At 38.9% G+C, this 27,459-nt stretch overlaps 1 protein-coding gene across 1 annotated transcript in view; it reads left to right on the top strand.

The window, feature by feature from the left end:
* Window positions 1-338: 338 nt before the first annotated feature.
* NKAIN3 (sodium/potassium transporting ATPase interacting 3) overlaps window positions 339-27,459 on the top strand; it is a gene marked incomplete at both ends in the record, with an annotated part of 613,987 nt that continues 586,866 nt past the window's right edge. The window contains one exon of the mRNA XM_080802810.1: window positions 339-392. Coding sequence (XP_080658936.1) covers window positions 339-392 — 54 coding nt within the window. The remainder of the gene's footprint in view (window positions 393-27,459) is intronic.

Genomic DNA, 27,459 nt, shown 5'->3' with positions numbered 1-27,459 from the left:
TCCTCATACTCCCCTCCCCTAAACAGACTTCCACCCACTCGCCATCTGTAGCCTCCCTTCCGCCCCCCGCCCCGCCCGCCCGGCTCCCCCTCCCCAAGAAGCAGACCTGCACAGTGGGAGGCAGGGACCCCGCCAGACGCTTGGGTCGAGCGCGCCGGACTGACCTCTGCCCGCCCGGGAAACTAACAAAGGCGGTGCGCCAGCCCAGACCCCAAGAGCCGCGAGCGGCGGCCGCGGGCCGGGCAAGCGCCGGGCGGGGGCTGCTCCGGAGTCGGGAGCCGCGGCGCCGGAGGACGCAGATCTCTCCCCGCGCGCGCCGCTCGGACGCCGCCGGCACCATGGGCTGCTGCACCGGGCGCTGCTCGCTCATCTGCCTCTGCGCGCTGCAGCTGGTGAGTGCCCCGCGCGCCCCCGTCCCGGGACCGGCGCCTGCCCTGGGACCGGCCTCCCCGGCCCCTCTCAACGGACCCTCGGACCCACACCTCCTGGCGCCGGGTGGGCGTGTGAGCTCGGAGCTCCCGGCGGCTCCCCCCTCCCCGCTGCCCCGCCGCCCCGACTCGCATTGCCCTCCCGCCCCCGGCGCTTAGCCGGTCGCCCTTGCCTAGCGGGAGGGCGCGGTCTCTCCCTCTTGGCCCCGCGCTTGGGGGGTCACCGCGCACCCTGCGGGCGTCGCCTTGGGGGTCCGGGGACCGCTGCGGAGGCGCGGGAGAGTGAGCGATTTCCCCGCACCGCCCCCCCGCACCCCACCCCCGGTTGGACCACTGGCTTTAGCACCCTCCGCTTTCCTGCTGAAGTTTCCCCGGGGCTTGTGGGCTCTTTCTTCTCGGGATGATTTTCAGTAACGTTGTTTAATTAGAAGGTGCTTGCGAGTGCTCAGGTTTTGAGCAGACAGAAACCGCTTTAACTCTTATAGTTAAGACTAAGGTGATTCTTACCTTCAGCAGTTTGAAAGGTGGTGCTTGAGGAGTCTTGGCTCTCCAGGGAGGAGGTCTGGCTGTGTGGTTTTAAACAGAGTATTTCAGCCCCTGCGCTTCCAATTTCCTTTTAGATTTTGTTGAAATGTTGCAGGTTCAGACAGCGACAGACTGACAGTTGTCATCAGGGAGAGAACAGAGTGGAAGGCTCCATTGGCAGGGTGGCTTGCCGAGGGAGAGCATGTACTGGGAGGTGGGAGATCCGGAGTGAAGGGGAAAAAGGCTTTCATTTCAGTGTGGGGGGAAATGCTTTTCTAACATATGTTCTGTAGGGACCTAGACTGGCTCTGTGGTCTGTTCCATTGTCACTTGAGGTCAAGGCTACAGACCCATCGTGTCAGACTTGTGTGTGTGAAAGATTCATAGACATCTTCTCCTTTTACACTTAAATTCTGTACATGTTTGGCCAAGCTTTCTTCAAAGTGTTGTTTTTTAAAGTCACAAACATTAACTAGCATATTTTGACTAGCAAGGGGAAAAGCTTTTCAGTGAACTTTACTGAGTAATGTCAACCCTTGCAGGACTCATTAACTGAGAAGTGAAATAATGCTCTTTCTTTGATAGTTAGCCCTTGTTTCCATGAATGTATTAAAAGGTTTCACTTTTCTCTTGCCTCAGTGCTCCACTCTCTCATTAAAACCTCACTTTAGACCTGTTCTTCATTGTTTACATAATAGGTGCATGATTTATGTATTTATAGAATTGCAATCAGGGGCAAGTTTTCTTTATGTCTATAGGCTAGTCCCTTCTGTCCTGTTGAATAGGACATATTATACAGAGGAGTTTCCTGAAAAATAACTTAAAAAATCACCTGTACATGAATGTTTTCTTTCACTAAGGAAAGAAGGTCTTAGAATAATTTACACTTAGGTTATTAGAAATGAACATGGCTTATACATTGGAAAAAACGGAATAAATATTTAGTCAACTCTTGACTATGCAAGATTATTGTTAGGCACACTGGATTGCATAATGTATAATGACATAATTCTTTCTGTTGTACATGGAAATAACACATAAGCGTTTTTGATGCAGTGGATTTATCAATACAATTATGATTTCCTTAGTTGGTATTATATTACATGCGATGATGATATGTTTGGTGTTTCATCTATCCGCTTGGAATGCCTCCACTTTCCACATACACCATCTCAACTGGTACAAACGCAAATGACTCTTCAAAACTTACCTCATAATTCTACCTTCTCAGTGAAGTGCTCCCTGGTGCTCCAGGTAAAAGCATTCACTTCTTTTCCTCGAGTTGCATAGCACTTTGCTTTTTTCTCTGTTGGATCACATTTCATCTTCTTATATCATTTTATTTGCCTCTCTCATCTCTAGATTGTAAGCAACCTGAGGAGAAGGATTAAACATTATTCTTCTTTGCAAAACTTGAGAATTCTTAAGAGAGCTCATATTAGGAGCTGAAATGTATTTGCTGAATGTTTGATAATAATTAACATTTGTAATCCACACAGGGTTTTATCATAAACTGTTTTATTTTACTCCTAAAATTATCCTCTGAGGAAGGCACTCATATCACTAGTTGGCAGATAAGGAAGATGATACTCAGAGTTAAACAACTTTTCCAAATCAATAGTTTTCTCATGGTAGACAGGGGTGATGGTAAACCTTTAATAATTGGATCTCAAACAAAACAAGTATGTGTTATATTACATACATTATTACATTATGATATTGTATAATACATTATGTAGAGTGTATTTAAAGAATGTGTAGCATTCACTTGACTAATACTACTATGGCTACTAATATATGTAATGTTCTTTATCATAAATTTTATATAACCAGTTTAATGCTGCAGATCTTTTTGTTGAATTTGGTTAACACTTGGTTCTGTAGTTCTGATATGAATGCTGGATGATATTTTTATTTACTTTGAGGAGTAATAGGAAAGTGAAACAAGGAGGCCAGTATTGGAATTTCACTCCATCGGTGATGTGATGTTGGTTCACAACCTCAGAAACCTCTGGAGTGAAATTCAGAACTGGCCCTATATAGGGGAAGGAGGAGAGACTGAAGGAAGAGGCAGGCCACTCCAGATTGGTAGGTGGTAGATTTCATAAGCAAGGTAACTTACACATGAAGTTGCTACAAGATGAGTAGGTCATTGCCCCATCTTCTAGAATCTTAACAGAGTCCTTCACTGGGTTCACTCAGGTATATCATCTGGATGGTCTGAATAGCACACTGCTTTCTCAAAGCTGTGTCCTTGAAATGACACCAACAGTGGGCAAGATATATATTCCAGGGACAGGGGAAGGAGTAAGGAGGCTTGTATAGTCCTGGTCCAGCTCGAGGGTCAACTGGCGGTCACGTCCTCTCAATGACCTCCTCCTTCAGCAGATTTCTTTGCTGAGTTGGGTAATCATTTTCACATGCTGGAAAATTTCCTCAGTTTTTTTGTGTGCTATTGACAGGATAATGACATGACACATTTTAGGTTTAATAGATGTTACTAGAAAACATTCTCCATGGCTTTCTGAAGCCTAGATCATCAACAGAACAGAGTTACACATGATTTTTAGCATTTGCCAATTTCTTTGGTGTAAATATTCCCACCTTGGCCAGTTTTAGGTACACCGTTACATAGTATTTCTAGCATATAGATAAAATAGGCATAAATAACCTCAAAAGCATAGGGAAAGTAAAACACAGTAAAATAGGAAGGGATATGTTTTAAATATTTAGTACCTCTGTTTTAATATTATTTACTTAAATTTAAGTTTATATTATTTAATTTTAATAATTGCTCTAATTTAACAACTGGCTCACAAAATCATAAAAATGTAACTGACTCTGAGCGGGTATAAGCCAACTCCAACATGCCACTGGGTAAAACCGGTAAAAACCGGGTAAGAAGATCTAGTGCTCTTTCCACTGAAACCAGCTGTCATTTTTTTCCCTTTCATGTTTTTTTTTTTTTTTTTCCTGCTCCCACCAACTGTTGGAAGTTGGAGGTTATGAAGCAGTAAATAAGAGTGGGTGTTGAGAAGGGAATGGCATGTGGAGAACACATTTGCTGAAAAGAATCTACATGCTAATGACTAAGAGTAACTATGCAGGTCATTAAAAGATGGCACATTAGCTCTTTCTAAAAGTTAAAGAAACAAGGGAAGGTTTTTATTATCTCATTCACATTTCCTCCAAACCCTGCTCGGGAGTTTGAACATCCCGGAGTGAAACATCAGGTTGGGAGTAGGAACTGGAGAGAACTCATTTTTAGGCTAGTGTATTTGGGTGAGCTTTGCTTTGCAAAAATCTCGGTCTTTCTACTTTCTTTCTTTTGGTCATCTCCCATCCTTACTTTTCCTCCATGCTTCTACCCCTAAGCAAATTTGTGTATTTGCCCCAGATTTTATGTTCCTTTTCTTAATTCTACTAAATGAATTTACAGAGGACTTGAGAAGCCTGAATGCGCATCCATAGAAAACTGTGCCAAGTAATCCTTTCTGAAAAAGCCATTCACCACTGTGTAATGGATTCATCGGGTCACCTAAGGTCTTTTAAATATATATTTTTGTAAGGATACTTTTCATTTTGCTTGTTTTCAAATAATGTGTATTCTATGATCATGTATGTGTAATCTAGAAATAAAAAGAAACACCTGATCATAGGCTTTTAGTAAATCATTTTTAGTCGCCACATTTAAAGAAGTCTTAATTGCATTTTTTTAAAGTCTAAAATTGACTCCACACGCCACAGAGCCATCTTCTTATAGGGGCCCCACAGACGTGTTGAACTTACTAGGTTGGCAGAGATTGTTCCCACAGGGCTTAAGACATTTTCTTAGTATCACAGAGGAGACTTGAAGACACATTCGACAGAACTTTTGTCCCTGGTTGTTGTATTATTAGAGGAGATTTATTGCGTCACTTTATGGAAAGGTGACAGCCATATGCCTTTTAGGCCTAATAATCAGCAGAACAAAATTCGAAACTTTTGCTTTACAGATCTATAGTAACAGAAACCTTTAGAAGATTTATAGAAAACACACAGCTTTGAACACATTCATAGTCTGTATGTTTTTATTTTAGAGAACATCCTTTCAAATTAAAGAAAACTAGTGTTGTTTTTTTCCCTCACAGTGAAAACCAAGTTAACTTTCTCTCCGTACCACATTCAAGCTATCTTGTCATCACCTGTGACCCAGTCATGCTGAGGTAAAATGTGTTGAGAGGTGTCTGAATGATGATGGTGTCCTTGTGGTAACGTGTTTTAAACTTATTTTATGAAATATAGCACTCATCTGGACTACATATTTGACAGTGGATGCAGAGGTACATTTATTTTGCTATGTAGATATACTGATACTTTTGCTTTAACATGTTTTTCATTTTATCAGCTCTTTCTTTTCTCGTATGAAATATAATCCTTAATCATTTCCTTTCCATTCCTCCTCTTTATTGAAAGACTCTGGTTCATTTTATGAAACTGAGGAACAGTTAAGGAAATGAAATTATGCCTAATAATGAGACTGGTGTTGTAAACATGATTGCCGTTGAAATCCTTAAAATATTTTGCAAAATATTTTGCAAAATATTTTGCTTGGGAAATAGTCTATTCTTATGGTCTTGTTATAGGTTGATTTGTGTGTTGTACCTCCCCACCCCCTGCGCCCCAATTTTTATTTTGAAGTCTTCATCTCTGGTAATTTAGAGTCTGATCTTATTTGGAAAAAGGGTGTACTCAGTTAGATGAGGTTGTGTTGGAATAGGGTGGGCCCCTAATCCGTATGACTGGTGTCCTTATATAAAGAGGAAACTTGGACACGGGTATGCACACAGGAAGAATGCCATATGATGAGGAAGGCAGAGGTTAACATGATGTTTCTACAAGCCAAAGTTTGCCAGAGAAGCACCAGGAGCTAGGACAGAAGCATGGAACCGATTCTCTCTCCTGACCCTCAGAGGGAAACAATCCTGCCAAAACCCTATTAGTCTAGCCTGCAGATATCCAGCCTCCAGAACTATGAGACTACATAATTTCTGGGGTTTAAGCCACTCAGTGCTATTGTATTATGATAGCCCTAGCCAATGAATACTGATCTTGTATTTTTATTCTTTTATTTTCTTAGGACACTAATCTTATATTTCTTTGTGTTTATCTCTTTGTGTATGTGCTAATTCTTTTACTGGACTTTAAGTGCACGAAGGGCAAAGACTTTGATTTACTCACGGGATCTTCCACTCTACCCTACAAAGGGTAAGCACTCAGTATATATTTGGAGAATAAATTAATGCATAGATGAATACTAAACTTTATTGAATTTTTTAATGTGCCAGACATTATTATAGGTACTTTATGTCTATGAAATCATATCGCTCTCACCACCACTCGTTTTAGAGATTGAGAAATTAAGGCAAAGAGAGTTTGAGTAACATGCCCAGAACCATACAGCTGGAACCAGTGCTCAGATTCAAGTCTGCACGCTCTTTACTTTGTTCTATGCTTCTTGGACCTGAAATAATCAACAACATTGAACAAATATTCAGAGTCCCTAAGCAGGGGACATACTGATGTGAGTTATATCTGAGGGCTGAAGGGCTGTCAATAAATATGTAAACAAAGATTAAGTACTCACAGATGTTGTTCCGTGTCATTAAGGAGATGAAAAGTGTTCTTCTTAGATGGGGTGGTCAGGACAACTTCCCAGAATTTGGAAGCTGAGTCTAAAAGAATGACCAGGAATTGGTCATGCCTCTCTTTGCATGACCAACTCTTGGTCATTCTCAGCAGAGGAAACCAAATGCTCAGAGTAGCCAGTTTTAAAAGAGCGTGGTGTGTTCCTAGGTGCACAGGAGTCTGGTGTGGCTAGGGTGTAGTGGGAGAGACTGCATGCTATGAGATGGCATTGGCCACGTGCTTTGACACCAGACTTTGTTTAAGGAGCAATGTGGAGCCATTGGAGCACTGTATTTTTTTTTTTTTTTTAAGGAATTTTTATTTATTTGTTTGTCAGAGAGAGAGAGAGAGAGCGTTCAAGCAGGGGCAGCAGCAGGCAGAGGGAGAAGCAGGCTCCCCGCCAAGCAGAGAGCCCTACACGGGACTCGATCCGAGAACTCCGGGATCATGACCCGAGCTGAAAGCAGCCGCTTAATTCACTGAACCACGCAGGCGCCCCCATTGGAGCATTTTAAACAAAGTCATGCCATCAATCTGACTTCCATTTCGAAATACCCTCACTGCTGAGTAGAGAACAAATTAGAGGGAAATCAGAGGAAATGGGAGACAGGATGCTCTTCGTTATTCTGAGCAGGAGATAATGCAAGTCAGGCACATGTCATAACAGAACAGATGGGGGAGGATGGACTTGACACATGATTTCGGAGGTCGGATGCCTAGGACTTGCTGATCTACACATCTTGTATAACAGAATATAATTGGTGCTTTTTACTGAAAGTGCGAGAATTGGGTGTTGTGGGGGTGAAGGTGCAGTAGGAGTGTTTGCGTGGTGGCATAAAGGTTCTGTTGGAGACATTTTGGGATGCTGATACCTAAGGCCGAGTACCTGTCAGGTTTATGAGCTTGGAACTTAGAGGGTAAGACTGGACTAAATATTCAGAATTGAGGCTCATGAGCAACACTGGTCTTTAAAGCCCTGGATGAAATCACTCAGAGAGAGAGAGAGAGAGAGCGAGAGCGTAAGGATAGATGAGAAGAGAACCAGTAAAACTGAGAAAATGGAAATGAGCAAAGTGCACCAACATGGAAATATTTGTCTATACTTGTCTTACTTTATTCTTCATAAAATGTCAAGTGCTATTGATTTTTTTTTGGAATTTCCCCCAATTTTAATCAAATCATTTTCGTTCTGGTCCCTTCCATGTTGGTTTTTCTTTTGCCTAGTTTGTTTGTTTGTTTTGTTTTTTTTTTCCCCTAAAAGGGTAATCCATATCATAAGATTTTGAGAAATAAATTACTTTCTTTCCCCAGAACCTCATTAGTACTTTCTTTCTTTTTTTTTTTTTTAAAGATTTTATTTATTTATTTGACAGAGAAGGATCACAAGTAGGCAGAGAGGCAGGCAGAGAGAGAGGAAAGCAGGGTCCCCGCTGAGCAGAGAGCCCGATGCGGGGCTCGATCCCACAACCCTGAAATCATGACCTGAGCTGAGGGCAGAGGCTTAACCCACTGAGCCACCCAGGTGCCCCTCATTAGTACATTCTACTTAAAAAAAAAAATTACTTTGTTCATCTTTTCCACCATTCTGTTACAAATTTTACAATGTATATTTTGGGATTCTAGGAAAAATTTGGACAATTATCTTGATTACATAAGGAAGACTTTCAAATACTTTCAATATAAGAAATTTTAACTTAATATTACTTGAGATTTGGGTGTTAGAGACCAAATACACATTAATATAAACTTTGCAGAGTTTCTTTGCAAGAGTTTGTAGGCATGAGCAGAAAAAAGAACAGATCTATATATGTATATTTGGACTGTTTTCTTAAGCATTTGTTTTTTATCAGGTGAAGTATGTTTTGCCTAAAATAGCAAGATTCAATTGTTACTTAGTAACAATGACTTATTAAAGATAAAAACAAAAGCCAGAACAGAAAACACAGAATTTGAGGGCTTTTAAAGCAAGATGATAAACAAGCAGAAGAATGTCCCTTCCTTTCTCCCAAGGTCCCAGTGTCCAAATGAAACAATAATAGTGCTAGGAAGAAAAAAAAATGGAGCCAACAGATGACCAGCACAATGGAAGAGTCCAGGAAGAAAGGAAGCAGAGTGTATTTGAGAGAGCAGAGCCTTAATCTAAGGTTGCGCTTTGTGCGCTGTGTTGAGCTGTGTTCTGCTTGCCTCAAGGGGAACCCTGACATGGGGCTGCAGAATTGGCTGCCTTTTAGTTTGGCATTTTTTTACAGTCAGCTGCCTAATGTCATTGTGGAGGTGATATGGAATAGGAGAATAAATATATTAATTTTTTCGAAAGGAAAGCTCATTAATGGGTAGCTTTTTAGGACTTTTTGGTAGTTTAGACAACAAGGAGAAGACGAAAAAGACAATGAAAATGATTATTTTGTAATTGCTCATTTTGATTTTCTTGTAATACTTCTCATGTCACACTTGAAGGTGATTTTAATATTAAAAGGTGAGATTTTCAAACATCATTTTGGAGGTGTTCTGAATGTCAATTTTAGCGAGAATATTTAGCAAAAACTTGGTAACGTTCGAGTGGACCTTCTTTCTTAGGTGCATCAAAAATTCATGCTTTCTAATCCCCATTAACACTAATTGGTATTAATGTGTGTGAATTTTCATGCATTTACAACAGAATATAACATTAGACTAAAAGATAACACTTTATCAATGATTAGTATTCACAATGCCACTTAAAATGTAGTACGAGCAAATGACACATCACAGAAACTCATTTACATTTTTAATTTGGTACATTTTGCAAACATAGTAAAATAAAATAGGACACAGGCCCTAAATCCCTTTGACAGAACATTTTTATCTTACAGTCTAGGTAGAGAATTGGAAAACAGATATTTTAAGATGGGCATAAGCAATTCTTGTGAAAGCGTTGCATCTTACTCGATGCCATAGGAAAGGTGAAACTTTTGCACAAGTAGATTGTTGTTGTGTTTGCTGCCAGTGAGAGAATCCCCAGTTCTTGATTTGGAGGAAAAGCGTCTGTCTATTGAGAAAGAGATACAAGGGTGAAGGCCAGTGGGCAATGGGTTGGGAAGCAGGGCAAGATCATGGCAGTGTTAATGATCTTGTTCTTTTCTTTCTGTTTTTTTTTTTTTTTTCTTTTCTGCATAGAAGAGTATTCTTTAGAATGGTTTTCCTGATTAATTGTATTTCAGAATTATAAAGTAGAATTAAGTGTTTGAGTTTCTTCTCTCCACTCCCTTCATGGGTACGTGCATTATGAATGCTTTCCTACAGATACCCAGTTACTTTATTAACAAGAGGTATCGGAATAGGATTTTAGCTATCAGATTCTCGTAAGAGATATGAGGTCAATGGATGTGATGATAAGTCATTAATCTATTTCTGACGGTTTCTCTCGATTCCAGTAATTAGAGACATGGCTATACTTTGCTATTGATTAATATGTAGTATAATAAGTGCCTGCATGTGGGAAGCCCTAGGCGATAGAGGTTGATTGGTTAAATCGGTTAATTAAGGTACAAAGAATGCTCTACACTCATATGTTTCCTGTACTGATAACTAGCTGTAAATGAGCATAATTAAGATAACGGGAAACAGAAAATCCTCGTTAATGGCAACTCTTTATCAATTTGTATTTAAAATATAAATTCTTGATGAGGGAGCTCTTGTAAGTGATAGTTTAAGAAAGGTAGTGCATCTTAGATTTGCGGGCTGCTCAAGAAATTAATCTAAAACTGTCTTTAGCACCATGGCAGGACTATGCATGATTCTTCAACACTGAAGACTCTCTCGTTGATCGTATAATATCTCTGAGAATGGAAATTTTTACTATTATCAAAGTCATCCTTATGTTTTTTTCTTATTTTTTCCTAAAATATTTTATTTATTTATTTGACAGAGAGTGAGTAGGAGAAGAGGGAAGGGGCAGAGAGGGAGAAGCAGGCTCCCCGCTGAGCAGCGAGTCCCAAGTGGGACTTGATCCCAGGACCCTGAGATCACATTCCGGGAGCCTCAGGTCACAACCTGAGCCGAAGGCAGACGCTTAACTAACTGAGCCGCCCAGGCAACCCTGTGTTTAAACTGAATTTCTCGGGCTTTGATTTCTAATTTCTCTTCTATACACATCCCTTTTATGTGGATGAGAAAGAGTGGGTGGAGGGAGTGAGGTCCTGGAGCTGGCTTGTACCAGCTGGGGATAGTTCGCGGTTACATTTCTAGAAATTCTGTGAGTCCGTTGTTAAACCCAGCCTTTATTAAAAATTAATTGTATACATTTTAAATTAAATTAAAAACTCAACCCTTCCTGATTATTTTACTGCATCGTACCGTGAACTGTGCTATCCATTGTGTCTGTATGATAGAACATTCTATAGAGCAGGGTGTTGTTGACCTTCTCTTTCCAACTCTGCATCTAGTGAGATCATATTGGTAGCTAAAAATCTATTATGGAAGTATTTACATCAAGAAAATACACAAACAAAACAACTTAGGCCCTCCCGCCACCCCTCAGAGGCGGATATTAAACATTTACCAGCATGCTACGGGGCCGGGTCTTTCCTCAGAAGAAAGCCAGTTTTCTTGTCCAAGGAGGGTCTGATTTATAAGCCCTTAATGTAACTAATTAATGCATGAATAGAAAGTATATTTCCTAGCCTAAATGTTTTATTTATTGCTTTGAGTGCATCTGTAAAATTGTTTAAACATAATGGAGAAGTTTTTATTTTCAGAAGTTCCAATATTAACTGCTTTCATATAATAGCTCTCAGACCTCCCTGTACATTGTAGTTGGTGACTGATTTGTGACTACAGGATCCAGAATTGATAATAATCCCTAATTTTCATTTCTGGGTTACCGACTATGCTCTAGAATCCCTCACTACAAGGGAAAGCCATTTCTCCCTCGTGTGTGTTAATTGACTTCCATGAGTGCTGGAGGACGTACTCCAGTGCCCAGCTTGGCCACCTGGCTGTGTTACTGGTTCTAATTAGCTCCTTCCACAGGGATGCCAACTAATCAATGGCAAAAAGATAAAAAAACCTCCTTGCATCACATCTGGTTCTTCTAGGCTTCGGGTGGGCTTCAGTTTTCTGTTCTCCCCACACTGAAAATCCTCAGTGTCATTCCTGAAGGAGGCTCTCGGAAGGAGATTCATTTGAAAACACACTAAAAGATATTTATTTTATTTTCTTACTAAAAGCTATTTTTTGAAAAGTAAGCATTGTCACAAATTGGAACAAAATCTTATGGCACCTCAGTTGCCTTGTTTTGTTCTTTTAACATCTCTGTAGGCAGATAATTAATATAGTCCCATTTCCAGATGAGCAAACTGAAATATGGAGAAATGAAGGAGTATATGAAATTGTCAAGATATGGCTTTTCATCAGAAATGCAGGAATGTGGGTAGCAAAATTCTATGTGTGTTACCTTATGACTGGATTAAAAGAGTCATTTTTCTGGGCTCAGGCCAAACCTGCTGGAAAGACTAATTATTTAAGCAAGCAATTTCTTTACATGAAAGATAATTTTAAAAATGTGATCCAGGTGATTTAAGTAATAAGAGACACTGTAACTCTTTGAAACAGCTTTTATATCCCTTCTGCTTCTGTTAGTAGAAGGTAGCTTCCTCATGATTGATAACTATATTTGGAGTCTCTCGGGAGGCACCCCATTTTATCCTAAAACAAAAGAATGAAATGCAAGTGTTCTGCCGACCAGATACTTCACAATTTTTGCATGCTCTATTTTCTTCAACAGATAAACCACTTCTGAAATGCTTTCACTGTCCAGATATAACTTTCTTATACCATCGAGACATCTACTCCCAAATATCCTTTCTCTCTGTGAGAGTTTAAGAAGTATTTTTTTTTCTCCTTGATGGGAAACAACTTCTTCATCTTGGAGTGTATGACTGTCAAAGATGGGAATGTTACAGTCACACCACTGTCTGAGGGTCTTAAATACAGGGCCAATTAGAGAATCATTAGGTGAAGCCTTTGAACAATTAGGAAGCCTGCAAAGATCCTCTCACAGTCTTTTCATCTGAACAGAGAGCTGTGGTTGGAAATACAGATGGAGTCGTCCTCGGGGATCTGTCCCTCATACACATGCTTCTGTTGACGCATTTCACAAGTAGGAGACTTAACGTTTTGTAACATTTCACGGACTACATCACGCAGAGGAGCATTGGTCATTTATTATTAATATGTTTGTTTGACTAGTCCTGAAGTATCTGTATACATACTTTTTAACTCCTTCTCCACTGATTATATTTTTTTGGAGGGCAGAGGTTTGGGGGGGTTTTTTAAAGATATAAGAGGTAGTTTGATTTTCTTTTAAGACAATACAAAGTACAGGATACCGATTTTCTTTATATAGTTTTCGATGACAAACCCACTTGATAGTTGAAAAAAATATGAATAGGGTCAAATTCAAGATGCTTTGTTTTTGTCCTATTATACTGAGGAAATAATATGATTCTCCTATTTTAGGAGGACCATACCAAAACTGATGAGATAATTACTTTTAAACATTTTCAGACATCTGAACTTTATATTTAATATTTATTTATTTATTTAAAGATTTTTAAAATTTATTTGACAGAGAGAAAGAGAGAGAGAGAGAGACCGTGAGAGAGAGAACACAAGCACAGGGAGAGGGAGAGGGAGAAGAAGGCTGTCTGCTGAGCAGGGAGCCCCATGTGGGCCTCGATTCCAGGACCCTGGGATCATGACTGAAGGCAGACGCTTAACGACCGAGCCACACAGGCGCCCCTGTATTTATTATATTTTTAGTCCTTATAAAATTTGATTCAATTCAAAAATTTGAAATGTTGATTAATGGCCATTCTACCAAGGAAAGGTTTGAAGTGCCCATAGGGAATAGTAGTTAAAGCTCTTTTCTAAAAACAAATACACTTCTTTGGTCACTCTGTATTTTGCATTATATTTAATTAGGAGGTAATCTGAAATTTAGATTTGGGTCAAGCAACACCTGCCATGCCTATGTGCTTCCTGTGACTCAAAGGGAAAGGAAAAGCAGTGGAGAACCCTTATCCTGCAGGCATCAGATTTGTGGTAATGGATGGTTAGCTGCTGCATAGCCATGATTTTCTCCAGGGTGATCTGGAGCCCTGGAGGTTGACCTCATACGGGCAATCACAACTAGGTGGTAGGATTAACGCTATAAGAACAACATTTAATGTGATATAATTTACCCCAAGATAGCAGCAGAGTCAGATGACATTAGAAGCACATTGTCCAGATTGAACTAAATGTGAGTTAAACGATAGTGCATTAAGTCATGGCAAATTTTATCAGCTTTATCTATGTAAGCCTAAGGACTAAAAATCATTGAACATTTCTGGGAGTTTCTGATAATCAGACTTATTTTCTTCTATTACATTCATGCACAGGGGAAGTGGTGCTTTTGGTGGGACTAAACTACATATTCATGTGTAAAGTCCATTATGTGCAACAAGAACAATCCACAAGAAGGTTCTGGAGATAACGATCTTAACAGTAATAGGTTACAAACAAAAGAGGAATGACCATCAAATATTGGAATGCATAAACACAAACATGATATGTAACCATCCACTCTTGTTGGCATTTATTAGATATGTTTAAAGAAAAGAATGTGATAGTTTCATGTTTTCGTAGTGAAGTACTTTGAGAAATGTACAGTCAATTTTAAAGGGAATGCTAATTTGGAAACAGTTCAGAAGGAAAAATGAAGGAATTCAGATTATTTAGCTTAATGGTAAGATTGTTGGTATAAGATGCTATTTCAGAACGTTGAAAGGAAAATACCCCCCCCCCACCCCCACCCCTCCGTTTTCTGCATCCCTGGAATCATAGTCCTACTGTGCATATTCTGACCCACCCTAGTTACTGAGCCAGTGTTCACAGAGTCGGTTCACAGTACATGTGTCATCTTCAGCTTTTCATTGGTTGCCAGTAAGACTTTAACTCATAGACTTCAATATCTTTTTTTCTTAGAAACAGAATGAAAGAAAACGGTATAGCAAGATTGCTTATCAAAGATGACCTTTCCAAAGGTGCCCCGTGTTGCTCCTTACCCATGTGGTTCCTGAGCTTTCTTGGTGGTTCCTAAGTCTGACAACTGATCCCACCCATATTATTGGCCTGGGCCTATCCGTGTAATAAGATGCAATAACTTAGCACTCTATTTAGTTACATCCTTGGCCTGTGCTTTCTGCATCAGTCTTTGACCACCATGAGAAATGCAGACGTGGAAGTTTATACACCAATTGTCATAACAGACCCACCTCACTCTGCAAATCCCAGCTGCAGCTTGATCTGTTCAGCTATACATTGTGATGATAAAATTGCAACATAACAGTGCCTATGCTACTGCTCCTGTGACCACCGTCTGCTGCTGTCACCCCATGAATTCTCTCCTCTATTGTATTTTTGTGGATGTGACACTCTTATGGAGACTTTCAGAGGCCACCTGGAACAGTGTTTTATGATCTGGCCTTTTCCATCCATATGGCTGAGAGAGGAGCCATGTGACATTATCCAGCGTGGTCACTTCCTTGACAAAAGAGAAAAGTGACATCAGAAACTCGTACGTTATGGCAGCACATGGCAGATAAAAACAGGTGCATAAATGGTGCCATTACAGAAAACAAGTTTGTTGTTAATTTAGGTGTGTAAGTGATCAATTCTTAACTGTCTACTTCTCGAATCATTGTTTAAAATTATTACCTGGACTTTGAGAGTAAATGCATGTTTCTTTCTACTACTCCATTTGCTATAGATGTGTGTGTGTGTGTGTGCGCGCGCGCGTGTGTGTGTGTGTATAAAGCCACAGCAGTGACTGCTCTATAATTACTCTCTTAGGCAAAATGGCAGGCATGATCAAATTCTATAAACATTTCTCTCTGAAAAATGTGTGTTGTGAAGCTGTGGAAGTAGGTTTTGGAAAATATCTCTATGAAGATTTGAAGAATAGAGTAGATCGGGGCTACTTATTTCTAAAAAGATAGATGCTGCTTATATTAGTCATTTCCCTTAATTGTGATAGATAGGTGTATATATTAAGTACACACACATGATTTATTATAGAAATTGGTTTATGTGGTAATGGAGACTGAGAAGTCCCACCATCTGCCATCTGCAAGATGGAGGACCAGGAAACATGGTGATATAATTCAGTCTGAGTCTGAAGTCTTTAGAACCACAAGGGCTGATATCCAAAGGCAGGAGAAGATGGATGTCCCAATGCTAAGAGATCAAGTTCTCCCTTCTGCCCATTTGCTTTACTTGGCCCTCAACAGACTTGCTCAATGCCCACCAGCATTCCTGAGGGTGATTTACTTTTTTTTTTTTTTTATTTAATTTCTTTTCAGTGTAACAGAATTCATTGTTTATGCACCACACCCAGTGCTCCATGCAATACGTGCCCTCCATTATACCCACCACCAGGCTCCCCCAACCTCCCACTCCCTGCCCCTTCAGTACCCTCAGATTGTTTTTCAGAGTCCATAGTCTCTCATGGTTCATCTCCCTTTCCAATTTCCCTCAACTCTCATCTCCTCTCCATCTCCCCATGTCCTCCATGTTATTTCTTATCCTTCACAAATAAGTGAAATCATATGATAACTGTCTCTCTCTGCTTGACTTATTTCACTCAGCATAATCTCTTCCAGTCCCATCCATGTTGATATAAAAGTTGGATATTCATCCTTTCTGATGGAGGCATAATACTCCATAGTGTATATGGACCACATCTTCCTTTTCCATTCGTCCACTGAAGGGCATCTTGGTTCTTTCCACAGTTTGGTGACCGTGGCCATTGCTGCTATGAACATTGGGGTATGGATGGCCCTTCTTTTCACTACATCTGTATCTTTAGTGTAAATGCCCAGTAGTGCAATTGCAGGGTCATAGGGAAGCTCTATTTTGAATTTCTTAAGGAATCTCCACACTGTTCTCCAAACTGGCGGCACCAACTTGCATTCCCACCAACAGTGTAAGAGGGTTCCCCTTTCTCCATATCCTCTCCAACACACGTTGTTTCCTGTCTTGCTAATTTTGGCCCTTCTAACTGGTGTAAGGTGGTATCTCAATGTGGTTTTAATTTCAATCTCCCTGATGGCTAGTGATGATGAACATTTTTTCATGTGTCTGATAGCCATTTGTATGTCTTCATTGGGGAAGTGTCTGTTCATGTCTTCTGCCCATTTTTTGACATGATTATCTGTTTTGTGGGTGTTGAGTTTGAGAAGTTCTTTATAGATCCTGGATATCAGCCTTTTGTTTGTACTGTCATTTGTAAATATCTTCTCCCATTCCGTGGGTTTCCTCTTTGTTTTGTTGACCATTTCCTTTGCTGTGCAGAAGGTTTTGATCTTAATGAAGTCCCAGAAGTTCATTTTAGCTTTTGTTTCTTTTGCCTTTGGAGACATATCTTGAAAGCAGTTGCTGTGGATGATATCGAAAAAGTTACTTCCTATGTACTCCTCTACGATTCTGATGGATTCCTATCTCACGTTGAGGTCTTTTATCCATTTTGAGTTTATCTTTGTGTACGGTGTAAGAGAATGGTCGAGTTTCATTCTTCTACAGATAGTTGTCCAATTTTCCCAGTTACTTCTGTCCAAAACCTATGGGATACAACAAAGGCGGTCCTAAGGGAGAAATACATAGCCATCCAAGCCTCCCTCAAAAAAATTGAAAAATCCAGAATACACCAGCTGTCTCTGCACCTTGAAGAACTGGAGGATCAACAACAAATTAAGCCAACTCCACACACAAGAAGGGAAATAATCAAGATTAGAGCAGAGATCAATGAGATAGAAACTAGAGATACAGTAGAATGCATCAATGAAACTAGAAGCTGGTTTTTTGAAAGAATCAATAAGATCGATAAACCATTGGCCAAACTAATCCAAAAGAAAAGAGAGGAGGCCCAGAATAATAAAATTATGAATGAAAAGGGAGAGATCACAACTAACACCACGGAAATAGAAACAATCATCAGAAGTTATTATCAACAGTTATATGCCAGTAAGTTAAGCAACCTAGATGAAATAGATGCATTACTGGAAAACTATAAACTTCCAAAACTGAACCAGGAAGAAATTGACAATCTGAATAGACCGATATCTAGTAACGAGATTGAAGCAGTGATCAAAAACCTCCCAAAAGACAAGAGCCCAGGACCTGATGGATTCCCTGGGGAATTCTACCAGACTTTCAAAGAAGAAATAACACCTATTCTCCTGAAGCTGTTTCAAAAAATTGAAGCAGAAGGTAAACTTCCAGACTCTTTTTATGAAGCCAGCATTACCCTGACCCCCAAACCAGGCAAAAACCCCACCAAAAAGGAGAATTTCAGACCAACATCACTGATGAATATGGATGCTAAGATTCTCAACAAGATCCTAGCAAATAGGATCCAACAGCACATTAAAAAGATTATCCACTATGACCAGGTGGGATTCATCCCTGGGTTGCAAGAATGGTTCAACATTCACAAATCAATCAATGTGATAGAACAAATCAATAAGAGAAGAGAGAAGAACCACATGGTCCTCTCAATTGATGCAGAAAAAGCATTTGATAAAATCCAACATCCGTTCCTGATTAAAACGCTTCAAAGTATAGGGATAGAGGGAACATTCCTGAACTTCATAAAATCTATCTATGAAAAACCCAGAGCAAATATCATCCTCAATGGGAAAAAGCTCACAGTCTTCCTGTTGAGATCAGGAACACGACAAGGGTGCCCACTCTCACCACTCTTGTTCAACATAGTATTAGAAGTCCTAGTTACAGCAAAGAGAAATAAAAGGTAACAAAGACAACAAAGAGAACAACAAAGACAACAAAGAGAAATAAAGACAACAAAGAGAAATAAAAGGTACCCAAATTGACAATGAAGAAGTCAAACTCTCTCTCTTTGCAGGTGACATGATACTTTATATGGAAAACCCCAAAGACTCCACCCCCAAACTATTAGAACTCATACAGCAATTCAGTAATGTGGCAGGATACAAAGTCAATGTACAGAAATCATTGCTTTCTTATACACTAACAATGAAAATACAGAAAGGGAAATTAGAGAAATGATTCCATTTACTATAGCATCAAGAACCATAAGATACCTGGGAATAAACCTAACCAAAGAGGTAAAGGATCTGTACTTGAGGAACTACAGAACACTCATGAAAGAAATCGAAGAAGACACAAAAAGATAGATGACCATTCCATGCTCTTGGAAGAATAAACATTGTTAAAATGTCTGTACTGCCTAGAGCAATCTATGCTTTTAATGCCATTCCGATCAAAATTCCACCAGTATTTTTCAAAGAGCTGGATCAAATATTCCTAAAATTTGTATGGAACCAAAAGAGACCCCAAATTGCTAAGGAAATGTTGAATAAGAAAAACAAAACTGGCTGCATGATGTTACCTAATTTCAGGCTTTACTACAAAGCTGTGATCACCAAGACAGCATGGTACTGGCATAAAAACAGACACATAGACCAGTGGAACAGAGTAGAGAGCCCAGATGTGGACCCTCAACTCTATGGTCAAATAATCTTCAACAAAGCAGGAAAAAATATAGAGTGGAAAAAAGACAGTCTCTTCAATAAATGGTGAGGGTGATTACTATACTGATTCAAATGCTTATCTTTTCCCAAAGACACCCCCACTGGCACAACTAGGAATAATGTGGATGGTCCCCCTAGTTTTGTTGAGAAATAATTGATACACATCACTTGTATAAGTTTAAGGTATACAGTACGATGGGTTTGATTCACATACATGGGAAATGGTTATCACAGTAGGTTCAACTAACATCCATCATGTCATATAGATACCATGAAAAGAGAAAAAAGAAAAGAGAAAAAAGAAAAAAAAATTCCTTGTGATTAGAACTCTTAGGATATACTCTCCTAACAACTTCCTTAGATATCAGATAGCAGGATTAGCTGAAATCATCATGTTGTACCTCGAATCTCTAGTACTTACATATAACTGGAAATCTGTACCTTTTCACCCACTTCCTCCAGTCCCTACTCTGGCCACCATGCCGAACCCCCACCTCCAGTAACTGATTTCTTTTTCCAGGAGATTTTTTTTTTTTTTTTAAAGATTCCACACATAAGTGAGATCATATGGTATTTTATGTCTGACTTATCTTACTTAGCATAATGCCTGTTGTATCCATGTTGTTACAATATGTAGAATTTCCTTATTTTTTATGGAATAATATTCATATATATATCACAACTTCTTTATCCATTCATCCACCAGTGAACATTTAGGTTGTTTCCATGCCTTAGTTATTGTGAATATGCTGCTATGAACATGGGGGTACAGATACCTTTTCCAATTAGTGTTTTCATTTCCTTTGCCTATATTCCCAGAAGTGGACTTGCTCGATCACATGATAGTCTTTATTTTTTAACTTTCTGACGATCCTCCATATTGTTTTCTATAGTGGCTGTACCAATTTACAATCCCTCCAACAGTGCACAAGTGTTCCCTTTTCTCCACATCTATGCCAGCGTTTGTTATCTCTTATATTTTTGCTGATGGGCATTCTAACAAGTGTGAGATGATATTTCATTGTGATTTTAATTTGCATTCCCCAAATGACTAGTGATGTTGAGCATCTTTTCATGTACTTTGGCCTCTTTCTTACATCATCTTTGGAGAAAGGTGTATTCAAGTCCTTTGTCCATTTTTAGTCGGATTGAGGTTTTTTTTATTGTTTTTGTGTTTTTTTTGGCTGTTGAGTTGTATGTATACAACTTTATATATTTTGGATATTAATCCCTTATCAGCTATATGATTTGTAAATATTTTTTTCACACTCCATTGGTTGTCTTTTCACTTTGCTAATGACTTTTTGGGGGGGGTGGTATATGGAAGCTTTTTAGTTTGATCACTCCCATTTATTTATTTTTTATTTTGTTGCATGTGCTTTAGGTTTCCTATTTCCAAAATCATTACCAAAACTCATACCAAGGATCTTTATTTCTGTGTTTTCTTCTAGGAGTTTCATGGTTTCAGGTCTTATATTTAGGTCTTTAATCCATTTCTAGTTAATTTTTGTGAATGGCATAAGATGGGGTCTAGTTTAATTTTTTATAAGTGAATATCCATTTATTGAAGAGCCTCTCTTTTCTCCATTGAGTATTTTTGCTCCATTGTCAAACCTAGTTGACCATATGTACTTGGGTTTATTTCTGTGCTCTTGATTCTGTTCCATTGATCTGGTTGTTTTCATGCCAGTACCATACTGTTTTGATAACTGTACCTTTATAGTATAGCATGAAATCAGAAAGTGATGCCTCCAGCTTTGTTTCTCTCTCTTAGGATTTCTTTGTGTATTCAGGGTCTTTTGTGGTTCCACATAAATTTTAGGAGTGTTTTTTCCTACTTCTGTAAAAAATGCTATTGGAATCTTGATAGGGATTGCATTGAAACTATAGATGACTTTTGGTATTATTAATATTGTAACAATATCAATTCTTTCAGTCCATGAACACAGGATGCCTTTCCATTTTTATTGTGTCTTTTTCAATTTCTTTCATCATTTTTTTTTCAGAATACAGGTTTTTAACCTCCTTCATTGCATTCATTCTTAAGTATTTTATTGTATTTGATGCTACTGTAAATGAGATTGATTTCTTTCTTTTTCAGAGAATTTATTATTAGTGTATAAAAATACTACTGATTTTTATACATTAATTTTGTATCTTGCAACTTTACTGAATTCCTCGATTAGATTTAATAGTTTTTTCATTGACTCTTTGGGATTTTCTCTATATAAAATCATATCAATTGCAAAGAGAGATAACTTTACTTCTCGCTTTTTAATTCTGATATCTTATTTCTTTTTCTTGCCTGAATGTTCTAGCTAGGACTTCCGGTACTATGTTGAATAGGATTGGTGAGAATGGGCAGCCTTTTCTTGTTCCTGGTCCAAAATGGAAAGCTTTCAACTTTTTACCATTAAGAATGATGTTAGTTGTGGGCTTGTCATGTATGGGCTTTATTATGTTAAGATATATTCCTCCTTTGACTAATTTGTTAAGAGTTTTTATCATAAATGAATATTGAATTTTGTCAAATGCTTTTTCTGCATCTATTGAAATGATCACTGGGTTCTTTTCCTTCATTCTACTAATGTGGTTTATCATGTTGATTGATTTGCATGTTTTGAAACATCCTTGAATCTCAGGGATAAATCCTATTTGATCATGGTGAATGATCCTTTTAATGTGCTGCTGAATTTGTTTGCTAGTATTTTATTGAGAACTTTTGCATCTGTATTCATCAGGGATTTTAGCCTGTAGAGAAATAATGTTTTATCAACTATCCGGGCATCTCTTATCCCCGTCAAATTGACACATAAAAATTACCATCATATAGCCATTATTGAGGCAGAAAGATAACACAAGAATCTTTCAGTAAATGTTTATAAGCATTTAATAGGTACATTCCACTTGCAAAAGCAAGCATTTTTGACATTTGTTTATTTTTAAAATTGTAAATTTTAATTATGTGATTTCACTTAAATGTGATATAAGGCATATTTTATATTTTAATGATGTCATTGAGTCAGTTCCCTTCTTTTTTTATTGACACTTAAATTTTACACTCTTCTGGGAAGCTCTGCATTACTGAAACTTCTTTGGTTGCATTTTCAGGACACATTTCAGTATGTGGCATCAAAACTGTAATTAGGTGGCTTTAGATTTGGAGGTACAAGGAAATTTGAAACAACTTCAAACTTTTAATATTGCTTACTGCCTTCCCAATCAGTTTGGCTTAAGATTTCAAGTATCTGGAAGTCTGTGGATTCAGATATACAGTGTAATTCCTGCATTATCATATATAACCATAGTGAAAATTAACAGTGCCCTGGGGACATATTTCTCAGGGTATTCCATGCCCCACAAAACTGATCTAAATTGAGTTCTCCTTTACTTCAAAAGGAGCTCATTCTTTCTTTCCCTCTCTCCTCCCTCTCTTCTTTCTTCAACTGTTCTGCTTTCTCTTTGTCCCTTTTTTCTGCCTTTCCTATCTTACATTTGTTTTCTACCTTCTATTAACTTCGTGTAGAAAAAAGGGAGTTTGAAAGGTTCATAATATATTTTATAATGTTATGTATTATTCCTGAGTGCCAGTTTACTTTTGCACATTATTATTCCCATTTGATATACTTGTAGCATTTAAAATTAACTCATTTCTACCAACAAGATTATTTGTGAGGCTTTTTAGAGCCTCATCTATGAAATCACAACAGCAAGTGCGATTAGGTAGATCTGAACTAAATTTCAGAAGCCATTCCATTCATTCGTTCTCCCAATCATCTATTGATTTATTCATGACTTTATTCAGGTATAATTACTGAGGGCTACCCATGTGCTCTGCACTGTGTCAGACGGTTGAATAGGGCAGACATAACTTCCCCCTCAAGGACTGGGGTTGTGTAATGATAAAACATAGTTTAGTTACAACATAGACCAGTGGAACAGAGTAGAGAGCCCAGATACAGACCCTCAACTCTATGGTCAAATAATCTTTGACAAAGTGGGAAAAAATATACAGTGGAAAAAAAGACAGTCTCTTCAATAAATGGTTGCTGGGAAAATTGGGCAGCTATGTGTAGAAGAATGAAACTTGACCATTCTCTTACACCATACACAAAGATAGACTCGAAATGGATAAAAGACCTCAACGTGAGGCAGGAATCTATCAAAATCCTAGAGAAGACCATCGGCAGTAATCTCTTTGACTTCGGTCACAGCAGCTTCTTTCAAGACATGTCCCCAGAAGCAAAGGAAACAAAAGCAAAAATGAACTTTTGGGACTTCTTCAAGATCAAAAGCTTCTGCACAGCAAAGGAAACAGTCAACAAAACAAAGAGGCAACCCATGGAATGGGAGAAGATATTCGCAAATGACACTACAGACAAAGGGCTGATATCCAAGATCTATAAAGAACTCCTCAAACTCAACACACACAAAATGGATAATCACGTCAAAAAATGGGCAGAATACAAAAACAGACACTTCTCCAAACAAGACATACAAATGGCTAACAGGCACATGAAAAAATGTTCATCATCATTAGCCATCCGGGAGATTCAAATAAAAAATACAGTGCAATACCAACTTACACCAGTTAGAATGGCCAAAATCAACAAGACAGTAAACAAGAAGTGTTGGAGAGGATGTGGAGAAAGGCGAACCCTCTTACACTATTGGTGGGAATGCAAGTTGGTGCAGCCACTTTGGAAAACAGTGTGGAGATTCCTTAAGAAATTAAAAATAGAGCTTCCCTATAACTCTGCAATTGCACTACTGGGCATTTACCCCAAAGATACAGATGTAGTGAAAAGAAGGGCCATCTGTACCCTAATGTTCATAGCAGCAATGGCCACAGTGGCCAAACTGTGGAAAGAACCAAGATGCCCTTCAACAGATGAATGGATAAAGAAAATACGGTCCATATATACAATGGAGTATTATGCCTCCATCAGAAAGGACGAATACCAACGGGACTGGAAGTGATTAGGCTGAGTGAAATAAGTCAAGCAGAGAGAGTCAATTAACATGTGGTTTCACTTGTGGAGCATAAGGAATAACACGGAGGACATTGGGAGGTGGGGAGGAGAAGTGAGTTGGGGGAAATTGGAGGGGGAGACGACCCATGAGAGGACTCTGTGGACTCTGAGAAACAAACTGAGGTTTTTGGAAGGGAGGGGTGGGGGGATTGGGTGAGCCTGGTGGTGGGTATTAAGGAGGGCACGTATTGCATGGAGCACTGGGTTAGGTGCATAAACAATGAATTTTGGAGCACTGAAAAAATTTAAAAAAAATTAAATTTAATTTAAAAAAAGCATAGTTTAGTTACAGTAAATGTCTGAAGCACAGAGGATTATAACATGAGTAATTGTTTTATGTCTGGGTGTTTTTGGCTAATGTTTATAGTAAGATTGTGGTTATTATTAACATGACCTAAGAAAATATTTGAAATAATTTTTGTTTACTATTTTCCATACTTAATGTATGACTGTCTGTGAGAAGAATTAAAAATCAGAGTCTGGCTGGCTCAGTCAGAAGAGTATGCAACTCTTGATCTCAGCTTTGTGAGTTTGAGCCCCATGTTGGGTGCAGAGATTACTTACATAAATAAAACTTTATATTAAAAAAATCATCCTTGGGGCACCTGGGTGGCTCCATGGGTTAAAGCCTCTGCCTTCGGCTCAGGTCATGATCCCAGGGTCCTGAGATCGAGCCCTCCATCAGCCTTTCTGCTCAGGAAGGAGCCTGCTTCCCTTCCTTCTCTCTCTGCCTGACTTTCTGCCTACTTGTGATCTCTGTCTGTCAAATAAATAAATAAAAACCTTTAAAAATAATCATCCTTATCCCAAGGAGTTTATAGTCTTTTTTTTTATTTTAATAAACATATAATGTATTTTTATCCCCAGGGGTACAGGTCTGTGAATCACCAGGTTTACACATTTCACAGCACTCATCATAGCACATACCCTCCCCAATGTCCATTTCCCCACCACCCTCTCCCGTCCCCCCTCCCCCAGCAACCCTCAGTCTGTTTTTTGAGATTGAGTCTTTTATGGTTTGTCTCCCTCCCAATCCCATCTTTTCATTTTTCCTTTTCCTATCTCTCCCCAACCCCCCCGCATTGCATCTCCACTTCCTCATATCAAAGAGATCATATGATACTTGTCTTTCTCCGACTGACTTATTTCGCTAAGCATGATACCCTCTAGTTCCATCCACGTCGTCGCAAATGGCAAGATTTCATGTCTTTTGATGGCTGCATAGTATTCCATTGTGTATATATACCACATCTTCTTTATCCATTCATCTGTTGATGGACATCTAGGCTCTTTCCACAGTTTGGCTATTGTGGACATTGCGGTTATAAACATTCGGGTGCACATGCCCCTTCGGAGCACCACATTTGTATCTTTAGGATATACACCCAGTAGTGCAATTGCTGGGTCATAGGGTAGCTCTATTTTCAGTTTTTTGAGGAACCTCCACACTGTTTTCCAGAGTGGTTGCACCAGCTTGCTTTCCCACCAGCAGTGTAGGAGAGTTCCCCTCTCTCCGCATCCTGGCCAGCATCTGTCATTTCCTGACTTGTTAATTTTAGCCATTCTGACTGGTGTGAGGTGGTATCTCATTGTGGTTTTGATTTGTATTTCCCTGATGCCGAGTGATGTGGAGCATTTTTTCATGTGTCTGTTGGACATCTGGATGTCTTCTTTGCAGAAATGTCTGTTCGTGTCCTCTGCCCATTTCTTGACTGGATTATTTGTTCTTTGGGTATTGAGTTTGATAAGCTCTTTATAGATTTTGGATACTAGCCCTTTATCTGATATGTCATTTGCAAATATCTTCTCCCATTCTGTCAGTTGTCTTTTGGTTTTGTTCACTGTTTCCTTTGCTGTGCAAAAGCTTTTGATCTTGATGAAATCCCAATAGTTCATTTTTGCCCTTGCTTCTGTTGCCTTTGGCGATGTTCCTAGGATGAAGTTGCTGTGGTTGAGGTCAAAGAGGTTGCTGCCTGCATTCTCCTCAAGGATTTTGATAGATTCCTTTCTCACATTGAGGTCCTTCATCCATTTTGAGTCTATTTTCGTGTGTGGTGTAAGGAAATAGTCCAATTTCATTTTTCTGCATGTGGCTGTCCAATTTTCCCAGCACCATTTGTTGAAGAGGCTGTCTTTTTTCCATTGGATATTCTTTCCTGCTTTGTCGAAGATTAGTTGACCATAGAGTTGAGGGTCTATTTCTGGGCTCTCTATTCTGTTCCATTGGTCTATATGTCTGTTTTGATGTGAGTACCGTACTGTCTTGATGATGACAGCTTTGTAATAGAGCTTGAATTCTGGAATTGTGATGCCACCACCTTTGGCTTTCTTTTTCAATATTCCTTTCGCTATTCGAGGTCTTTTCTGGTTCCATATAAATTTTAGGATTATTTGTTCTATTTCTTTAAAAAAAATGGATGGGATTTTGATAGGGATTGCATTAAATGTGTAGATTGCTTTAGGTAGAATAGACATTTTCACAATATTTGTTCTTCCAATCCATGAGCATGGAATATTTTTCCATTTCTTTGTGACTTCCTCAATTTCTTTCATGAGTACTTTATACTTTTCTGAGTATAGATTCTTTGCCTCTTTGGTTAGATTTATTCCTAGGTATCTTATGGTTTTGGGTGCGATTGTAAATGGGACTGACTCCTCAATTTCTCTTTCTTCTGTCTTGTTGTTAGTGTAAAGAAATGCGACTGATTTCTGTGCATTGACTTTATATCCTGACACTTTACTGAATTCCTGTATAAGTTCTAGCAGTTTTGGAGTGGAGCCTTTTGGGTTTTCCATATATAGTATCATATCATCTGCAAAGAGTGATAGTTTGACTAATTCTTTGCCAATTTGGATGCTCTTAATTTTTTTTGTTGTCTGATTGCTGAGGCTAGGACTTCTAGTACTATGTAGAACAGCAGTGGTGATAACGGACATCCCTGCTGTGTTCCTGACCTTAGCGGAAAAGCTTTCAGTTTTTCTCCATTGAGAATGATATTTGCGGTGGGTTTTTCATAGATGGCTTTGATAATATTGAGGTATGTGCCTTCTATCCCTACACTTTGAAGAGTTTAATCAGGAAGGGATGCTGCACTTTGTCAAATGCTTTTTCAGCATCTATTGAGAGTATCATATGGTTCTTACTCTTTCTTTTACTAATGTATTGTATCACATTGATGGATTTGCGGATGTTGAACCAACCTTGCAGCCCTG

The sequence above is a fragment of the Martes martes genome (genome assembly GCF_963455335.1).
Source record: "Martes martes genome assembly, chromosome: 4".
NCBI classification, from domain to species: domain Eukaryota; kingdom Metazoa; phylum Chordata; class Mammalia; order Carnivora; family Mustelidae; genus Martes; species Martes martes.
The sequence above is the reverse complement of the archived record's forward strand: the minus strand, read 5'-3'. Positions and strand labels throughout refer to the sequence as shown.